General features: G+C 45.5%; 1 protein-coding gene across 7 annotated transcripts in view; it reads left to right on the top strand.

Annotated features, from left to right (window-relative positions):
* Window positions 1-18,163, top strand: part of LOC470670 (tropomyosin alpha-3 chain-like) — a 34,626-nt gene extending 16,463 nt beyond the window's left edge. For 2 of the 7 annotated variants that reach the window (XM_063791766.1, XM_063791767.1), the window contains exons 2-4: window positions 8,537-8,677; window positions 12,579-12,683; window positions 13,391-18,163. In XM_063791766.1, the coding sequence (XP_063647836.1) occupies window positions 14,964-15,440 (477 nt within the window). In that variant the 5' untranslated portion in view covers window positions 8,537-8,677; window positions 12,579-12,683; window positions 13,391-14,963 and the 3' untranslated portion in view covers window positions 15,441-18,163. Of the gene's footprint in view, window positions 1-4,848; window positions 5,170-8,536; window positions 8,678-9,340; window positions 9,425-12,578; window positions 12,684-13,390 lie in introns of those variants that run through there. The other 5 variants (XM_063791769.1, XM_024355127.3, XM_063791768.1 and 2 more) reach the window with 5 other exon arrangements.
* The last annotated feature ends 417 nt before the right edge of the window (window positions 18,164-18,580 follow it).

Here is an 18,580-nt window from a genome sequence, read left to right as displayed (position 1 = left end):
ACCTGGATGGGTCTTGTGAGGGATACATGCCAAGCTCCTGCACTGGTGCATGAACCCGTGCCTTCCTCTTCTCAGTGTCTGAGAGTGGGGGCTCCTCTACCACTCGAGCTCAGGCTACAGATCCCAGCTCAATACCCCTGAGCAGTGTACTCAAACCCTGGGCAACTGGGGCCAGGACCGTGGCTTTGTCCTCTAGTTCCTCTAGGTTGAGCACCGGCTGAGCTGGGGGCTGAACTGCTCCCAGGCCACCAGCCAAACACTCGGGCAGGGCAGTGGAGGCTGTGTTGTGTGCATACTCTTGTAGGAGCAGTGAGGCAGCGGCCCCGGGAGGGGCCGGTATACAAAGGGGCATTTAGATCAGATGCACTTCAGTCCTGCGGAAAAGGCCCTGCTCTCTCCCAGGCTGGTGGTCCTCAGGGTCTACCGTCATTCAGAGCAAGATTGAGAGCCTTGGGGGATAGGTGCCTATGGTTGTGTATCACTGCAGCTGCCCCACAAGCAAAACCTTCTGGACTCCACAGAGGTTCCAACTCTGCCTCTGCCTACTCTTCAGACAGTTCCTCCTGCCTGTTCAAATGTCTGCGGGGGTCGCTGTGTTCTCCTGTGGCTAGGGTCCCAGAGGCCTGCAACAGGAAAATGGTGCCCCACAGTTCCTTTCTTAGGTCTGTTCAGGACGAGGATCTGGTCCTGATACTCGACAATCCCACACAGGCTTCCCAGCTTCCTCCCTCTTCAGCCTCGATGTCTGCGTTGCCTCTCTATCCACTTTCAGTATTTTCTCTCAGAAAATCAATCCAAGATGTGATGGTTTACGTGATATCTTGGTTTCTGTCAGTGGGAGAAATGTTTCCTGGCTGCATCTATTTGGCTGTCTTGTCCTGCCTCCCACAATGAACTTTTAATGTTGATTTTGTATCCTGCGATTTTATGAAATTCGTTTATTAGTTCTAACAGTTTTTTGATGTTGTTTTTAGGGTTTTCTATATGTAAGATCATGTCATTTACAAACAGACAATTTTTCTTCTTCCCAAGCCTGGTTCTTAAACGGATCCTATTTTTTCCTGTTTCTTTTTATTTCCTCCCAACCCTTTGCTTTTCACATAATCAATTCTGAAGATTTTTAAAGTTAGGATCTACAAGTTAACAAATATCTTGACTCAAGTTGGCCTAAATAATGAGAATATGTTCACCCTGAGGTGGGTGGTTCCTCTCGTGGTCGTAAGGTGACTGCTGGCAGCAGCTCAGAGACAGGGCCTTGTTTAGAGCCGCAGGGTGAGGAAGACTGGCTGGTTTTGCACAGAAGCTCCAGGAAAACTCCTTGCATGTCATCAGTGCAAACTGGCTTAGTCCTGACCATCCATGAGCGAGTGACCAGAGAGGAAGAGAGATGACCACAACTGGCTTGGAGCAGTCGTCTGAGGCAGAGGGGATTTGCAGAGTCAACCAGAGTGTCCTCTCTCTTTAAGCCAAGTGCTCTGACATAGGTCTTTTACTCGCCTTACCACTTAGGTTTGTGTTTATTCTGAATTTTAACCAAGAATCTGATATGTTCCCCATAGTGTAAAGATCCTCATTCCTTTTTTTTGAGATGGAGTCTTGCTCTTGTCACCGACTGGAGTGTAATGGCATGATCTCGGCTCACTGCAACTTCCACCTCCCAGGTTCAAGTGATTCTCCTGCCTCAGCCTCCTGAGTAGCTGGGATTACAGGTGCACACCACCACACCTGGCTAATTTTTGTATTTTTAGTAGAGATCGGGTTTCACCATGTTGGCCAGGCTGATCTTGAACTCCTGACCTCAAGTGATCCACTCACCTCGGCCTCCCAAAGTGCTGGGATTACAGGCGTGAGCCACTGTGCCTGGCCTGGAATGATTTTTTTGAAAGACTCCAGGAAGGAGTACTATTGACTAGGGCATGGGGTTTAGAATCAAAGGGTTATTTCTGAACCACAAGAGTTCTTTTTTTTTTTTTTTTTTTTATACTTTAGGTTTTAGGGTACATGTGCACATTGTGCAGGTTAGTTACATATGTATACATGTGCCATGCTGGTGCGCTGCACCCACTAAATCGTCATCTAGCATTAGGTATATCTCCCAATGCTATCCCTCCCCCCTCCCCCCACCCCACCACAGTCCCCAGAGTGTGATATTCCCCTTCCTGTGTCCATGTGATCTCATTGTCTGAACCACAAGAGTTCTAATCCTCCCAACAGCCGTCTGAGGAACACCAAAGTGCTTTGTTCTTTCAAGGGAGTCAGAGAAGTCAGCACATTTGGGCCACTCTCTTGCTTAGGTTTACTTGCCCCATAATGGTTGGGAGCAAAAGAGAGCAGCACTCTGGAGAGGTGGCTCTGCTGGGAGGGAGCACATCCTGCTTCAGTGAGATGTGTGACACACAAGTGACAAGTCAGAGCCAGAGAGAGAGGGTGGGGGAGGGACAGAGAGGGAGAGGGAGGGAGAAGGCAGAGAGAAGGAGAGACCCACGCCTGTGCAGGACCTGCATGTGCCTGTCCACCGGTGAAGATGTCCTCATTGGCGTGCTGGGATGTGTACCCAATTTGTGGGGAGAGAAACGCAAGAACGCAAGCCAGGGGTGGGGGGTGCAGGAGAAGAAGGATAGAAGCCTCATTGACCCACATTTTTCATTATTTGGGCACAGAACTCTTATGTCCTGGGATTCCTCTTAAACAGTCAGCCAGGCGCAGTGTCTCACACCTGTAATCTCAGCACTTTAGGAGGCTGAGGTGGGCGGATTGCCTGAGGTTAGGAGTTTGAGACCAGTCTGGCCAACATGGTGAAACCCCATCTCTACTAAAAATATAAGAAAAATTAGCCAGATGTGGTGGCATGTGACTGTAGTCCCAGCTACTCGGGAGGCTGAGGCAGGGGAATTGCTTGAACCAGGGAGGTAGAGGTTGCAGTTAGCCAAGATCGTGCCACTGCACTCCAGCCTGGGTGACAGAGCGAGACTCTGTATCAAAAACAAAACAAAACATAACAAACAAACCAAAAAACAGTCAGAAGTCAGATTCGGTGGAACATGATTTGGAAAGAGCAAGACTCTGTATCAAAAACAAAACAAAACAAACAAACCAAAAAACAGTCAGAAGTCAGATTCAGTGGAACATGATTTGGAAAGCATCGTTCTGGAGCACGGTCCCCCTGGGGCCCCTGAATCCTCACCTGCTTTTGGGCTCTGCTCACCTTAAGCCCTAGATTCTAGCATCCCTGGGGCTCCCAGCTGCCTCCCTGTCTCTGCCCCACAGTTCGGCTCAGAGTTCTGGTCCCTGGTTTTAGTTCATGTCCTACTTTCATTCTCTCTTTACTCCAATTTATCTTTAACTTTGTACTGATACATTTCAGTATTTTAAAAAGTCACTTCAAATCTTTCTTGAATAATATCAGAGTATGAGTGAAAAAAATCACTGTGTACAAACGTAAATGTAGCTGGATCTTCATCTCACCCCTTAAGACCTAGATAATCTTGGTTCTCATCCTCTTGGCCCATCCCATGAGAATCATTTCTGAGCTCCACTGCCTGGACATCTCTAGGTCATTGATTTTGTTAGGTACATTTTCTACTTCCCCATGACTGCAGGTGAGAGTTTTACAGAACTTTTACCACTACATAACAAGGGTCTCCTTCCTCCAGATTCCACTGGTGTTTCTCTCGCTTTCTCATACACTGCACTGACATCTTCTGGAACACATTTAGGCTTCCATCCACTGCTCTGTCCCACAGCCAAATGCCCCATGTTTTATGTTTTTGTTATAACTGCATCCTACTTCAAAATCTGTTCTAGTTATACTACTGTGAAAAAAAAAACTACCCTAAAGCAGTGACTTAAAACAATAAAAGTCTTATTTTATTTCGTGATACACCTGCAGTTTGGACAGAGCTCAGTGGAGATGGTGTGTGTCTGCTCTAGATGGGTATCTCCTGGCAGCTCGACCAGGGCTGCAGCATCAACTTCCAATATGGCGCACCACATGGCTGGCTGGCTGGCTGGGGCCCTCCTGTGGTTTAAGGCCTGGTCTTAAAATCAGCATAGCATTGCTTCTGCCATATGCAAACATTCTGTTGGTCAAGCAGTCACATATCCCAGATTAAAGGAAAGGGGACACAGACTCCACCTGTCAATGGGAGGGGTGTCAAATTCTGGGGATATTTTTTAAAAGCCTCATATCTGTACTATCTTTAAAAGGTTGGCTATTTTTACCAACTTGGCTCCTGCCTCTGGCCCCAGTGGTCCAGAGGTTTCTCTTTTTCCTCCCTGCCTGCTTTCCAGAAATTCTAAGGGCATTCCCCTGACTTTATGATGTAGAGCATTTCAGCTTCCTCCAACCTATATCCAAATGCTTGGGGTCTAACTTGTCCGGTCAAGGTCACAATGTGCCCCACCAACTCATAGGCCTGAGAAAGGCTTGGAAGTTTCTGTCTTTCCCTTTTTTTTTTTTTTTCCCATGGCCATGTCTGCAAGGGGAGGAGGCAAACAGAGTTTTACTTCTCTCTAACATCAACTATGTTACTTCACCTAGAAACAACTTCAGTCAGCTTTGGTCAAATAGAGTTTTCTGCCCTCTTTCCTTTGCATAAACACATGGTCCCCTGACTTCCGTGGACTTCTTGGAGTTGGCCTCCTGTTCCTCCTCCTTGGCCTGTACCCTCTTCTGGTCCTCCAGACATGATACTGTAAGTCCTTCTTAATTCCCGGCTACCATGTTTTCACAAGAGTTGAGAAACCCCACTATCTGTGGCCTAGTTTTCACAAATACAGAGGCATTCAGAAATATTAATACTTTCACTTCCCTTTTCTACTTTCTGGGTGAGTCAGTTCAGACTTTTTGTTCTGGTCCCTGGGAGCCATGTTGGAAAGCCCACATTGGGCCTGAGAGTGCATAGATGTTGACGGATGGTGCGTGACGGATGGTGTGTCAGCCCCCATGGGGCTCTGCAGCCTAGAAAGTAGCAGGACCAGGAAGTCAGCAGGTGGAGGTGGCAAGTGAACAGAGGATGCGTCTTTTTCTCCCTTCCTTTGTCATCTTTCTCCATGTGGGTTTTTATATTTATTTACTTATACTCAGTTTTATTCCAAAACTTCTTTGAACTGGGTCATAAAGCCAACTGCATATTGTAAAGTAGAAGAAACTAAGCTCTGAGAAATCAGGTAAAAAGTGGCAAGTGATAGCTGGTGATGGAACGCTACCTATCCTGACTTACCCTTTTGCAAATGTTACCTGGGTGAGACAAAGACATTTGAACCCTGAGGTTTCTTGTATTGGTTTTGCTTTGTTTTTCTTGGTATAGACCTAGGAGTGTAATTGCCCGGTCATAGGGTGGCTTTAGTAGACACTGCCAGTTTTCCAAACTGGGTGTCCTAATTGTCACTCCACTAGCCATGTATGAGTGTTTCAAACAGCATATTCTTCTCAACATTTGATGCTAGGTTTTTTTTTTTTTTTTGTAGATCTTAGCCATTTTGGTGAATAGATAGTGGTATCTTGGCATAGTGGTATCTCATTGAGCTTTTACTTTGCATTTCCGTGAAAAACAATGCTTTTGAGCACTTTTTGATATGTTTATTGGTCATTTGAGTATTTTGTTATGAAATGCCTGTTATTTTGCCTATTTTTAAAAAAAAAATTGGGATTTTTGTGTTCTAATTACTAGACATTCTTTCTACATGTTCTACATAGAAGTCTTCTGTTGGATATGTGTTGTGAATATCTTCACATATTCTGCAGCTTTTTTTCATTCTCTTAATAGTGTCTTTTGATGAACAAAAGTTCTTAGTTTTAAGTAAGTCTAATTTATCAGTGGTTTCTTTCATAGTTAGTGTTTTAGGATCTTTTGCAAGAAATCTTTGCCTACCCTAAGCCAAGAAGATATTATACTACCTGCTCTAGAAGCTTTACTATTTTATCTTTCATATTTAGGTCTATGATTCACTTGAAATAAATTTTTGTGTATGGTATGAGGTAGGGTGTTCAATTGCTCCAACACCATTTCATGAAGTGACCATCCTTTTCCCCACTGAAATGTGGCAGTGTCTTCGTTGTAAATTTGGTGACCTTATGTGTGTGTTTCTCTTTCTTGTAGTCTCTGTTGATTTATATGCTTATCTTTATGCCCATATCATGTTGTCTTAGTTATTGTAACTTTATGTGAAGTTAAAACATTGTGATTCTTTTTCAAGACTCTTTTGGCTAACTTTGGTCTTTTGCATTTTCATTTATATTTTAAAATCAATTTGTCAATTTCCACAAACAATTCCACTTGAATTTTATTAAAATTATATTGAATCTATGAATCAGTTGGGGATAACTTACATATTAATATTTAGTCTTCAATCCACAAATATACCTTTCCATTTATTTTGGCTTTCTTTAATTTCTCTCAGCAAAAGTTCTGTGATTTTCAGTGTAGTGTTCTGGAACATCTTTTGTTAGATTTACCTTTATTGTTAGTGGTTTTGATGCTTTTGAAAAGGATATTGTTTTTCTATTTTTATTTAAACTTATAATTTGCTAGTATACAAAAATACAATTGATTTTTGCATATTAACCTTGAATCCAGATACTTTACTGAAGTTACTAATTAATTCTAATAGTTCATTCATTCCTTTAGATTTTCCAAGTATATAGTCATCTGCAAATAATGGTAGTTACATTTCCTCCCTTTTGGGTTTATTCTTTTCATTTCTTTTTATCACCTGATTGCATTATCTAGGATTTCTAGTAAGTGTTAAATGGAAATGGTGACAGTAGACATTTTTTTCTTGTTCTCAAATTGAGTGGGAAAGTATTTAGTACTTCACATTTAAGTATAGTGTTAGCCATAGGGTTTTGTTTGTTTATATACTTCATTATATTAAAAAAGTTACTTTCTATTCTTAGTTTTCTGAGAGTTAAAAATCATGAACAGATATTTTATTATATTTTAGCTTTTTCTGGATCTATTGAAATTATCATATATTTTTCCCCTTTATTTTGTCAATCTGGTGATATACATTTCCTGATTTTTTTTTTTTTTTTTGAGACGAGTCTTGCTCTGTCGCCCAGGTTGGAGTGCAATGGCACAATCTTGGCTCACTGCAACCTCCACCTCCTAGGTTCAAGCGATTCTCCTGCCTCAGCCTCCCGAGTAGCTGGGACTACTGGCGCCCGCCACCTTGCCCGGCTAATTTTTTGTATTTTTAGTAGAGACGGGGTTTCACCATGTTAGCCAGGATGGTCTTGATCTCCTGACCTCGTGATCCACCCACCTCGGCCTCCCAAAGTGCTGGGATTACAGGTGTGAGCCACTGCGCCCGGCCGCTGTATGTATTTTTTAAAGACAGAGCCTCCCTCTCTTGCCCAGGCTGGAGTGCAGTAGCACAGTCATAACTCACTGCAGCCTTGAACTCCTGGCCTGAAGCGATCCTCTCATCTCAGCCTCCCAGTAGCTGAGACCATAGGCATGTACCATCACGCCCAGCTAATTTTTAATTTTTTTGTAGAGATAGGGTCTCACTATATTGCCCAGGCTGGTCTTGAACTCCTGGGCTCAAACGATCCTCCTGCCTCAGCCTCCCAAAGTGCTGGGATTACAGGCTTGAGCCACTGCACCTGGCTGTGAAGACCCTTTTCAAAGCCTGACCTGGACATGCTCAGATTCCTCATCTTTTGTTGGTGTGTTCCTCTTGATTGTGCTGTGATCCTCTGCTGTTCTTGCGCCATTCTGGAACGTGCTGGGGGTAAGGGAAGAGAGGGTTGCCTCTGTGTTTATGATTGCCCCGAATTTTTAGTGTTTGCATTTGCAGTGTCTCCAAGTTCAGGATTGAAATAATAAGTCCTTATCCTCCAGGTTGCCTGGGAGGACTTCTACCTCTTACAACCCTTAAGCACGCTTGCTACTGGTTCCTGCTGGTGCTGAGCCTGCTCGTTTTACCCACGTGTCTGCTTCACAGTTTTTCTGCCTGCATCTACTTGAATCTGGCTGCTGCCTTGGTGCTTTGAGCTTACATCCAGTGATGGCCTGTGCTGTGGTGGCTGGAGGGAAATGATGGGCATGTTCCTTCTGTGGGATAGGCTTTCTTCCCTGTTGGGTCCTTCACATAGGACCATGGCACCACTGTGCCTCCCATACAAACCCTCACCCATCATTCCTGGGGCAGGCAGCTAGGAGCTACCTTTCAGGTGCCAGATGGGCCTCTTCAAAAACCCTTCAGTACTTTTGTGCCACAACTAGCTTCTGTTTCTAGATTCTCAGTCATCTTCTTGTTTCTATTTTTCCTAATGTCCCTCATCCTTAGACCATAATGTCCATAACAAATTTTCTTTGTTCAGTGTTTCATGATCACTTTTTCTGAAATGACATAGAAGAAATATAAGAGAACCCTCAGAGCTGTGGAAGGTCATTCTGATGTCATTGATAGTCGGGATACATGATCAAAAAGGATATTTGATTAATTTATTAATGCATTTAAATAAAAACTTTAGGTTTTGATTTATGATGTCACAGTGCCAAATTTATGAAATCATAATGTCATCTAGGGGCCATCCATTCTGGAACCAGAACAGAAACCTCTGAGCCTGTCCGGGATGTGAAGTCAACATATATAAAGCCAGAATGTTCTATCCTTGGCCCAGGTGATGCTCTTGGAACACAGCAAGCAAACACATGCACCCAAGTAGGTAAGGCTGATGATGGCCAGGTGTTTGCATGGGTGACTAGTGGTAGGCGTCTGTAGCACACACAGAAGGGGGAAGGCAGTGCTGTGTCAAATGCTCAGTATCTAAGGGGAGACCCCAAGGAGTCCTGAATGACAGTAGAAAGATAGACCAATGTCCACTGCAGGCAGACATTGACGTAATGGAAAGGTATGTCTTTTAGTTGCCGTGAGGAAGACAGAAAAAGACACGGAGAGACAGAGAGAACAGGACTGGAGCCTGATATGTAGGTTGGAAGAGATGTAGAAGAAGAGAGTTGGGAAGGGAAAATGGAGAATGAGGAATGCGTTCTCCTGCAGCATTGCTGGAGAGGAGAGAGACAGATGCACCGGGAGACAAGAGAGAAGCTGGCTAAGTCCACGATGCAGAAATGCCTTCCTAGGGCAGAAGCTTGGGGATTGGATCCTGGTGGAAGGCTGAGCAGGAGAGAGAGAGAGAACCAGGTCTGACAAGATGGGAAGAGGCAGAGCAGGGCTTGGCTGGATCTCAGCAGGGGTCCTCGGAGAGGAGCATCACTTCCCCAGGAGCATTTCACTTCCGCTCCCAACCGCAGCGCTCAGTGTGGTCACATCTCCGTCCTTTTCCCGGCCACTGGATCTGGTGTCTCATTTTATATTCCCTCTTCAGTGCCTAGGGAACTCGAGGCTCTCCAAGTAAAAAAGGAGAGAGGGTCAGAAGAGATGCCCAGCAGACTGCCACTTGGTAGACAAGGTACTGCAATTGAATCCCGCCCTTTAAGTGACTGATTACCTGATTAGCTCATGGTGTGGAGGGAGGAAGGGCTTCTCTTCCTCCCCTCCCTCCCCGACAGGAGCCCAGCCTCTGGTTGCTTTCAAATTTGTGAAGGAAACAAGCAGGATGAGGCATGTGATGTGCGCAGGCTGCAACACTGTGAGAGGCACTCACTGGCAGGACCCCGAGAGTACATGCCCTAAGTCTTCCAGGCAGGAGAGAAAGGAGAGGCGAACGCCTCCATGGAGCATGGCACCCTGGGTGGAGAAGCTGAGGAGTGCGAGTATAGAAGAGGTAGATGATTGGGCCATGGAATAGCAAGTTTTAGGAGGGAGCCCAGTTTTACCTAAGTGGACATGATGTCTAAGCTTTCACAGGTTGGTGGAGGATTGACAAGGAAATAATGTTTCTCCTATTTGCTAGAAGTTGCCACAAGATCAGGCAAACAAGGTCTGTGACCATCATATTTGCAAGGAAGAAAGGTCATTGTAGATAACCTTCAGAATGGGGAGGGCAAGGGAAAGGGGCCGTGGGGGTAGAGTTAAAGCCAAAAAAGGAATGGAGGGACACGACTTTTGAGACAAGGAGAAGACACAGGAAGAAAATGCTTGGAAGGGTCAAGGCAGACAGAGGATCAAGGGAAGCCCCAGAAACATAGAGACATGGGGGAGGAAGTGAGAGACATGGCAGAGGAGACATAAACTGAAAACTCAAATGAGGGACAGTGAGAAAAATCATACGGAGAGAGAAACAGGAGGTCAATGTAAATACCAGGAACAGAGAAAGTGAGGGAGAGGCACGAAGAAGCCAGGAAGTGAGAGTGAGTGTAAAGAGCAAATAAAAAATTGGTGGGGGTCAGTGTGGCAGCGAGAGAGGAGACACATTCTTTCATGAAACCACATCCTCATCCTTTTCCCCTTCCTCCTCCTCTTCCAGAGTTCCCTTTTTGCTAAAGTGGCCATTACTGTCAAGTTTTCTCAAGCAAGAAATTCAGGAATCTTGCCAGGCACAGTGGCTCACACCTGTAATCCCAGCACTTTGGAAGGCTGAGGCAGGCAGATCACCTGAGGCTGGGAGTTCGAGACCAGCCTGACCAACATGGAGAAACCCTGTCTCTACTAAAAATAAAAAAATTAGCCGGGCATGGTGGTGCATGCTGGTAATCCCAGCTACTCGGGAGGCTGAGGCAGGAGAATCGCTTGAACTTGGGAGGCGGAGGTTGTGGTGAGGGGAGATCGCACCATTGCACTCCAGCCTGGGCAACAAGAGTGAAACTGTGTCTCAAAAAAAAAAAAAAAAAAAGAAAAACTCAAGAATCCTCCTGAGTTCTTCCCTCCCTCAACCCCTATGCCACATCAGCCATCGAGCCCGGTGCACTGTACCTGGTGGCATTTGCCACCTGATCATTTTTCTCTATCTCTGATGCTATGATGCTATGATGCTAATCAGATCTCTGATAACTCTCCCATGAACTTCAGCTGCTATATCGTACCAAAGTTCAGGTATGTTTGTGCTGTCTTCCTGCCTAACCTCCAATGACTGGCATGATGATACCTGGGTTTAAGTTGATCCCTTTACTAGACTTCCAAGGCTGGGCAATGAGGGCCCTTCCTATTTCTCCAGCCTCTATTCTCTCACTCCAAGAAGTCACGCTGGCTTCTTTTAGTTACTCAAATTACTTTGCCCAAGCTCTCTTCTATCAGGGTCTGTTTTCTTGGCCTCTATCCTTCTCATCTTCTCCCTAATCTGGCTACCTCCTGCTCACGTGATATTTCTTCCCATAAGCCTCTTCCTGTCTCTTGGACGGGCCTATCTGTTCCAGAGCACTTCTTGCTTGCTGTGAGATAAAACTCCTGCCTCGTTGTGATCGTGTGCTTAGCATGCGCTCTCTCTGGACCACAGCTGCTTGTTCTCGCTGTGTCCTTCCAACCTAGCATGACAGTGTCTGGCACATAATAAAGAGCACACTTCATATTGTCAGGAAATGAAAGTATTCATATTTCTGTGCCCTAAAAACTGGGCATATATTTTGGCAAACATGACATCACTGATGTATTTGTATGGAAAGCTTCACAAAAATAGTTCTAAGAATTATGTTTATTTATTTTTAATTATTTATTTTTGAGATGGAGTCTTGCTCTGTCATCCATGCTGAAGGGCGAGTGCAGTGGTGCGATCTCGGCTCACTGCAACCTCTGCTTCCTGGGCTCAAGCAATTCTACTGCCTCAGCCTCCTGAGTAGCTGGGATTACAGGCATGCACCACTATGCCCCGCAAGTTTTGTATTTTTAGTAGAGATGGAGTTTTGCCATGTTGGCCAGGCTGGTTCAAACTCCCTACCTTGGGTGATCTGCCTGCCTTGGCCTCCCAAAGTGCTGGGATAACAGGTGTGAGCCACCACACCCAGCCTAAGAATTATATTTATATGTACATGTACACGTAATAAGCTACTTTTGTGGAAATAAGTATAAGAATTAAGTTAAGAACTTAAGGTCTTTATTTATTTATTTTTTAATTAATTAATTAATTTTTTTGAGAGGGAGTCTCACTCTGTTGCCCAGGCTGGAGTACAGTGGCACAATCTCGGCTCACTGCAAGTTCCGCCTCCCGGGTTCATGCAATTCTCCTGCCTCAGCCTCCCAAGTAGCTGGGACTATAGGCGCTTGCCACCACGCCCAGCTAATTTGTTGTATTTTTAGTACAGGCGGGGTTCCACTGTGTTAGCCAGGATGGTCTCAATCTCCTGACGTCGTGATCCATCCGCCTTGGCCTCCCAAAGTGCTGGGATTACAGGCATGAGCCACTGTGCCTGGCCCTTAAGGTCTTTATTAATGATTAAGTTAATTAAGTGAAGATCACAAAATTCGGCCAAGACAATTATCAGTTAGTAAATAAGAATGACAGGTAAAGGGAAAAGAGAAAAACAAAATAGAGTTCAAGGTAAAAAGATAAACACAGAGAGAAAGACAGAAAGTAAGAAACATATCTGGAGTGAGGCAGTATGAAAGAAGGTGAAATTTAGTGCAGAGTGATCCTCTGAAGTCAAGTGGGTAGAGAGAGAGGACGAGGGGTACCACAAGGCTTTTTTGAGGGAGAAAGATGAAAATTCTTCAAGGATCACTATTTGTTCTAGGGGCAAAGCTATCCAGATCCAAAAATTGGGTGCAACCTAGTTTTGTGCTCCCAGAAGACATCGAGATGGCAAGGAAGGCGTGTAACCAAGCCCCTGAAATAATCGGTAAGGCTGGTGGAGGGTGTAATAATCGGTAAGGCTGATGCGGTGACACTGTGTGAGTCACAGCAGAAGTGACAGGCTGGGTGTGTGGTCAGAGTCCCACGTGGTGGCCCAGGGAGCCCAGATGAATGCTGGGAGACGTGGATTCTGGTGTTTAGTTCAGGGAGCTTCTGCACGACAGAGGAAAGTTGGTGGGGAAATGGAAAAGTACAGAGACACCTGGGAGAGGGAGAAGTGGCTCAGAGGAGACGTGGAGGGCAGGTATGTAATGCAAGAAAGCCAGGCGAGAGTGAGAGAGGTGCAAGGAGGCAAAAGAGGCAGAAACAGAAAACGCCAGAGAGAGGACATACAGAGATTGAGAAACAAAGAGGGAGAAGCTGCAAGAAAGAAGCAGGAGTGGAGAAATGGACAGAGACAATGGGAAGGGAAAGAAGAGAGAGGAGGTAAGGAAATGGAGAGCAAGACATGCAAAGCTGGCCACTGTGGCCATTTGCCCCCAGCCTGAGGGTCTAGTTTCAGTGCCTGGAGCACCAGGACCCTGCGGCTCAGCATTCCGCAGGAGCACTGCAACTGTGCTGGGCAGGGACATTCCTACCTGCAAGTCACACAAGCTCCTGGGTCTTTTCTGGTGTCCCTAATTGTGAGTTTCCTGCGGTATTGGCTCCTGCATCCCACACTGAGACCCTAAAGGATTTTGTTCCTTCATGCAGCGATCAGCAGTGAAGACTCTGATTCCTGTGAGGGCGAAGAGCCCCTGGAAGCCTCCAGCTCAGCATCAATGCCCAGGCCTGGTGAGAAGGGCAAAGACCATTCGTGCGGGGCTCCAGGACCTTAGACGTCTGAATTTAGAGTGTCTGCTTCCCAATGCATTTCAACTGGAGTGCACTCCATAGCCATGATCCAGTTATCCCTGGTGCTCTTTTTGTGCTCTCACCTCACCTGGCACTTTGGGAAATGGGAGAGGCAACCTTCATTGAATATGTGTGCTCTGGTATTGACATTAGGTTAGAAAGAAGCTAGCATATTTCTGTTGCTTTTCCCTTTCACATTGATCTGGTTTGAATTTGTGTCCCCACCCAAATCTCATGTGGAATTGTAATCCCCAAGGTTGGAGGAGGGGCCTGGCGGGAGGTGATTGACTCATGGGTGTTGACTCCTCTCTTGCTATTCTTATGATAGTGAGTGAGCTCTCATGAAATCTGGTTGTTTACAAGTGTGTGGCACTTCCCCCTTCACACACTCTCTCCTGCCTCACCATGTGATGATGTGCCTGCTTCTCCTTCACCTTCCGCCATGATTGTAAGTTCCTAGAGGTCTCCCCAGCCATGCTTCCTGTACAGCCTATGGAACTATGAGTTAATTAAACCTCTTTTCTTCATAAATTACCTAGTCTCAGGTAGTTCTTTATGGCAATGCGAGAGCAGACTAATACAGGAAATTGTTACTGGGAGAGGGGCATTGCTATAAAGATACCTGAAAATGTGGAAGCAACTTTGGAACTGGGTAATGGGCAGAGATTGGAACAGTTTGGAGAGCTTAGAAGAAGACAGGAAGATGAGAGAAAGTTTGGAACATGCTAGAGACTTGTTAAATTGTTGTGACCAAAATGCTGATCATCATATGGACAGTGAAGTCCAGGCTGAGGTGGTCTCAGAAGGAGATGAGGAACTTATTGGGAAATGGAGTAAAGGTCACTCTTGCTATGCTTTAGCAAAGAGACTGGTGGCATTGTGCCCCTGTTCTAGGAATCTATGGAACTTTGAACTTGAGAGAGGTGATTTAGGGCATCTGGTGGAAGAAATTTCCAAAGAGCAAAGCATTCAATATGTGACCCGGCTGCTTCTAACAGCATACTGCCATATGTGTGAGCAAAACGATGATCTGAAATGGGAACTTATATTTAAAAGGGAAGCAGAGCATGAAAGTTTGGAAATTTTGCAGCCTGACCATGTGGTAGAAAATTAAAACCCGGGAGGAGGCAGGAACCAGAGCGCGAGCAGTAGCTGGGTGGGCACTGTGGCTGAGATCACCATCGAGGCGGTGAAGTGCAAGATCCAGGTTCTGCAGCAGCAGGCAGATGATGCAGAGGAGCGAGCTGAGCACCTCCAGCGAGAAGCTGAGGGAGAAAGGCAGGCCTGGGAACAGGCTGAGGCTGAGGTGGCCTCCTTGAACCGTAGGATCCAGCTGGTTGAAGAAGAGCTGGACCGTGCTCAGGAGCACCTGGCCACTGCCTTGCAAAAGCTGGAAGAAGCGGAAAAAGCTGCTGATGAGAGTGAGAGAGGTATGAAGGTTATTGAAAATCGGGCCTTAAAAGATGAAGAAAAGATGGAACTCCAGGAAATCCAACTCCAAGAAGCTAAGCACATTGCAGAAGAGCCAGACAGGAAGTATGAAGAGGTGGCTCATAAGTTGGTGATCATTGAAGGAGACTTGGAAGGCACGGAGGAACCAGCTGAGCTGGGAGAGTCCCATTGCCAAGAGATGGATGAGCAGATTAGACTGATGGACCAGAACCTGAAGTGTCTGAGTGCTGCTGAAGAAAAGTACTCTCAAAAAGAAGACAAATATGAGGAAGAGATCAAGATTCTTACTGATAAACTCAAGGAGGCAGAGACCCGTGCTGAGTTTGCTGAGAGATGGGTAGCCAAGCTGGAAAAGACAATTGATGACTTGGAAGATAAACTGAAACGCACCAAAGAGGAGCACCTCTGTACACAAAGGATGCTGGACCAGACTCTGCTTGACCTGAATGAGATGTAGAACGCCCCAGTCCCACCCTGCTGCTGCTCCTCCCTCTGACCCAGACTCCGCCTGAGGCCAGCCTGCCGGAAGCTGACCTTAAACTGAGGGCTGATCTTTAACTGGAAGGCTGCTTTCTCCTTTTGCCGCCCCCTCCTTCCCTGTGTCTTTTTCACCAAACTGTCTCTGCCTCTTCTTAGAGAATCCAGCTGGGCTAGAGGCTGAGCACCTTTGGAAACAACATTTAAGGGAATGTGAGCACAATGCATAATGTCTTTAAAAAGCATGTTGTGATGTACACATTTTGTAATTACCTTTTTTGTTGTTTTGTAGCAACCATTTGTAAAACATTCCAAATAATTCCACAGCCCTGAAGCAGCAATCGAATCCCTTTCTCACTTTTGGAAGGTGACTTTTCACCTTAATGCATATTCCCCTCTCCATAGAGGAGAGGAAAAGGTATAGGCCTGCCTTACTGAGAGCCAAACAGAGCCCAGGGAGACTCCACTATAGGAAACCTCATTGCTCTGTACAAAGTACTAGCTAAACCAGAAAGGTGATTCCAGGAGGAGCTAGCCAAACAACAACAAAAACAAGAAATGTTCTGTTCAAGTTTTCAGCTTTAAGATATCTTTGGATAATGTTATTTCTATTTTGTATTTTTTTCATTAGAAGTGACCAAATTAAGATGGTAAGACCTCTGAGACCAAAATTTTGTCCCATCTCTACCCCCTCCCACCAGCTTACAGAATGGATCATGTCCCCCTTATGTTGAGGTGATCACTTAATTGCTTTCCTGCCTCCTTGAAAGAAAGAAGATCATGTTTTTGCCACTGATTTAGCCATGTGAAACTCATCTCATTACCCTTTTCTGGGTTTGAAGCTGCTGTCTCTAGAAGTGCCATCTCATTGTGCTTTGTATCAGTCAGTGCTGGAGAAATCTTGAATAGCTTATGTACAAAACTTTTTAAATTTTATATTATTTTGAAACTTTGCTTCTTTGGGTTTGTGGCACCCTGGCCACCCCATCTGGCTGTAACAGCCTCTGCAGTCTGTGGGCTGGCAGTTTGTTGATCTTTTAAAGTTTCTTTCCCTACCTAGTCCCCATTTTCTGGTAAGGTTTCTAGGAGTTCTGTTAGGTGTACATCCTGCAGCTTATTGGCTTAAAATGTACTCTCCTTTTATGTGGTCTCTTTGGGGCCGATTGGGAGAAAGAGAAATCAATAGTGCAACGGTTTTGATACTGAATATTGACAAGTGTCTTTTTGAAATAAAGAACCAGTCCCTCCAAAAAAAAAAAAGAAAAAGAAAAAGAAAAGAAAAACCCATTTTCTGTAGAGGATTTCAAGTTGGCTGCAGAAATTTGCATAAGTAAAGAGGAGCCAAATGTTGATAGCTGAGATAATAGGGAAAATGCCTTGAAGGCATTTCAGAGACCTTTGCGGTAGTCCCTCCCATCACAGGCCTGGAGGCCTAAGAGGGAAGAATGGTTCTGTGGGCCAAGTCCAGGGCCCCACTGCACTTTGCAGCCTTGGGACATGGCACCTTGCATTGCCACTGCTCCAACTCCAGCTGTGGCTAAAAGGGGCCAAGGTACTGTTCAGGGCATTGCTTCAGAGGGTACAAGCCCCAAGCCTTGGCAGCTTCCATGTGATATTAAGCCTGTGGGTACACAGAGTGCAAAAGCTGAGTCTTGGGTGCCTCTGCCCACATCTCAGAGGATGTATGGGAAATCTGGATGTCCAGGCAGAAGTCTGCTTTAGGGGGCAGAGCCCTTATGGAGAACCTCTACTAGGGCAGTGCAGAGGGGAATATGGGGTTGGAGCCCCCACACAGAGTTCCCACTGGGGCACTGCCTAGTGCAGCTGTGAGAGGAAGGCCACCAACCTCCAGACCCCAGAATAGTAGATCCACTGACAGCTTGCATCGTGCACATGGAGAAACCACAGGCACCCAATATCAGCCTATGAAAGCAGCTGAGGGTGTTGTACTCTGCAGAGCCACAAGGGTGGAGGTGTCCAAGGCCTTGGGAGCCCACCCCTTGTATCAGTGTGGCCTGAAGGTGAGACATACAGTCAAAGGAGATTATAGGTTTTAGACTGAATGACTGCCCTGCTGGGTTTCAGACTTGCATGGGATCATAGTCTCTTTGTTTTTGCCAACTTCTCACATTTGGAATGGGAGCATTTACCCAATGCCTGTACCCCCATTGTATCTTGAAAATAACTAACTTGTTTTTGATTTTACAGGTTCATAGGCTGAAGGATCTTACCTTGTCTCATGAGAATTTGGACTATGGACTTTTGTGTTAATGCTGAAATGAGTTTAAACTGGGGGACTGTTGACTATTGAGAAGGGATCATTGTATTTTGCAATGTGAGAAGGACATGAGATTTGGGAGGGGCCAGGGAGGAATTATATGGTTTGGATTTGTGTTCCTGCCCAAATCTCATGTTGAATTGTAATCCCCAGCGTTGGAGGAGATGCCTGGAGGCAGGTGATTGGATCATGGGGGAGGACAACCCCCTTGGTGTTCTCATGATAATGAGTGAGTTCTCATGAGATTTGGTTTTTTAAAAGTGTGTAGCACTTCCCCCTTCACTCTTTCTCTCCTGCTTTACCATGGTAAAATGTACTTGCTTCCCCTTTGCCGTCTTCCGTGATTGTAAGTTTCTTGAGGCTTCTTGGCTATGCCTTCTTTATAGCCTGTGGAACTGTAAGTCAATTAGACCGCTTTTCTTCATAAATTACTGTCTCAGGTAGTCCTTTATAGCAATGCGAGAACAGACTAATACACAGGTGATCAGGCCTACTGTGGTATACTTTAAAAAATACATAGTTGATCTTTGTCCCCAGTTCCTGGAACGAAGTCCCTAAAACTCTTGGAAATTCCAGAACGATGGGTGTCTTATAAGTACCAACCACATGATTGGAAGATTAGAATTTTCAACCCCAAACCTTGATGTCTAGGGAGAAGAGAAGGGCAGAAGATCGAGGTCAATTGCCAGTGGCAAGGGATTTAATCAATCATGCCTACATAATGAAACCTTGATAAAAACCCCTGAACGACAGGGTTCAGGGAGCTTCTGAATTGGTGAATACATTTATGTGTTGGAGGTGGGGTTGAGGCTCACCTGGAGAGGGCATGAAAGCTCTGTCCC

Source organism: Pan troglodytes, chromosome 13 (genome assembly GCF_028858775.2).
Source record: "Pan troglodytes isolate AG18354 chromosome 13, NHGRI_mPanTro3-v2.0_pri, whole genome shotgun sequence".
NCBI lineage: Eukaryota > Metazoa > Chordata > Mammalia > Primates > Hominidae > Pan > Pan troglodytes.
This window is presented reverse-complemented; position numbering and strand designations above follow the sequence as displayed.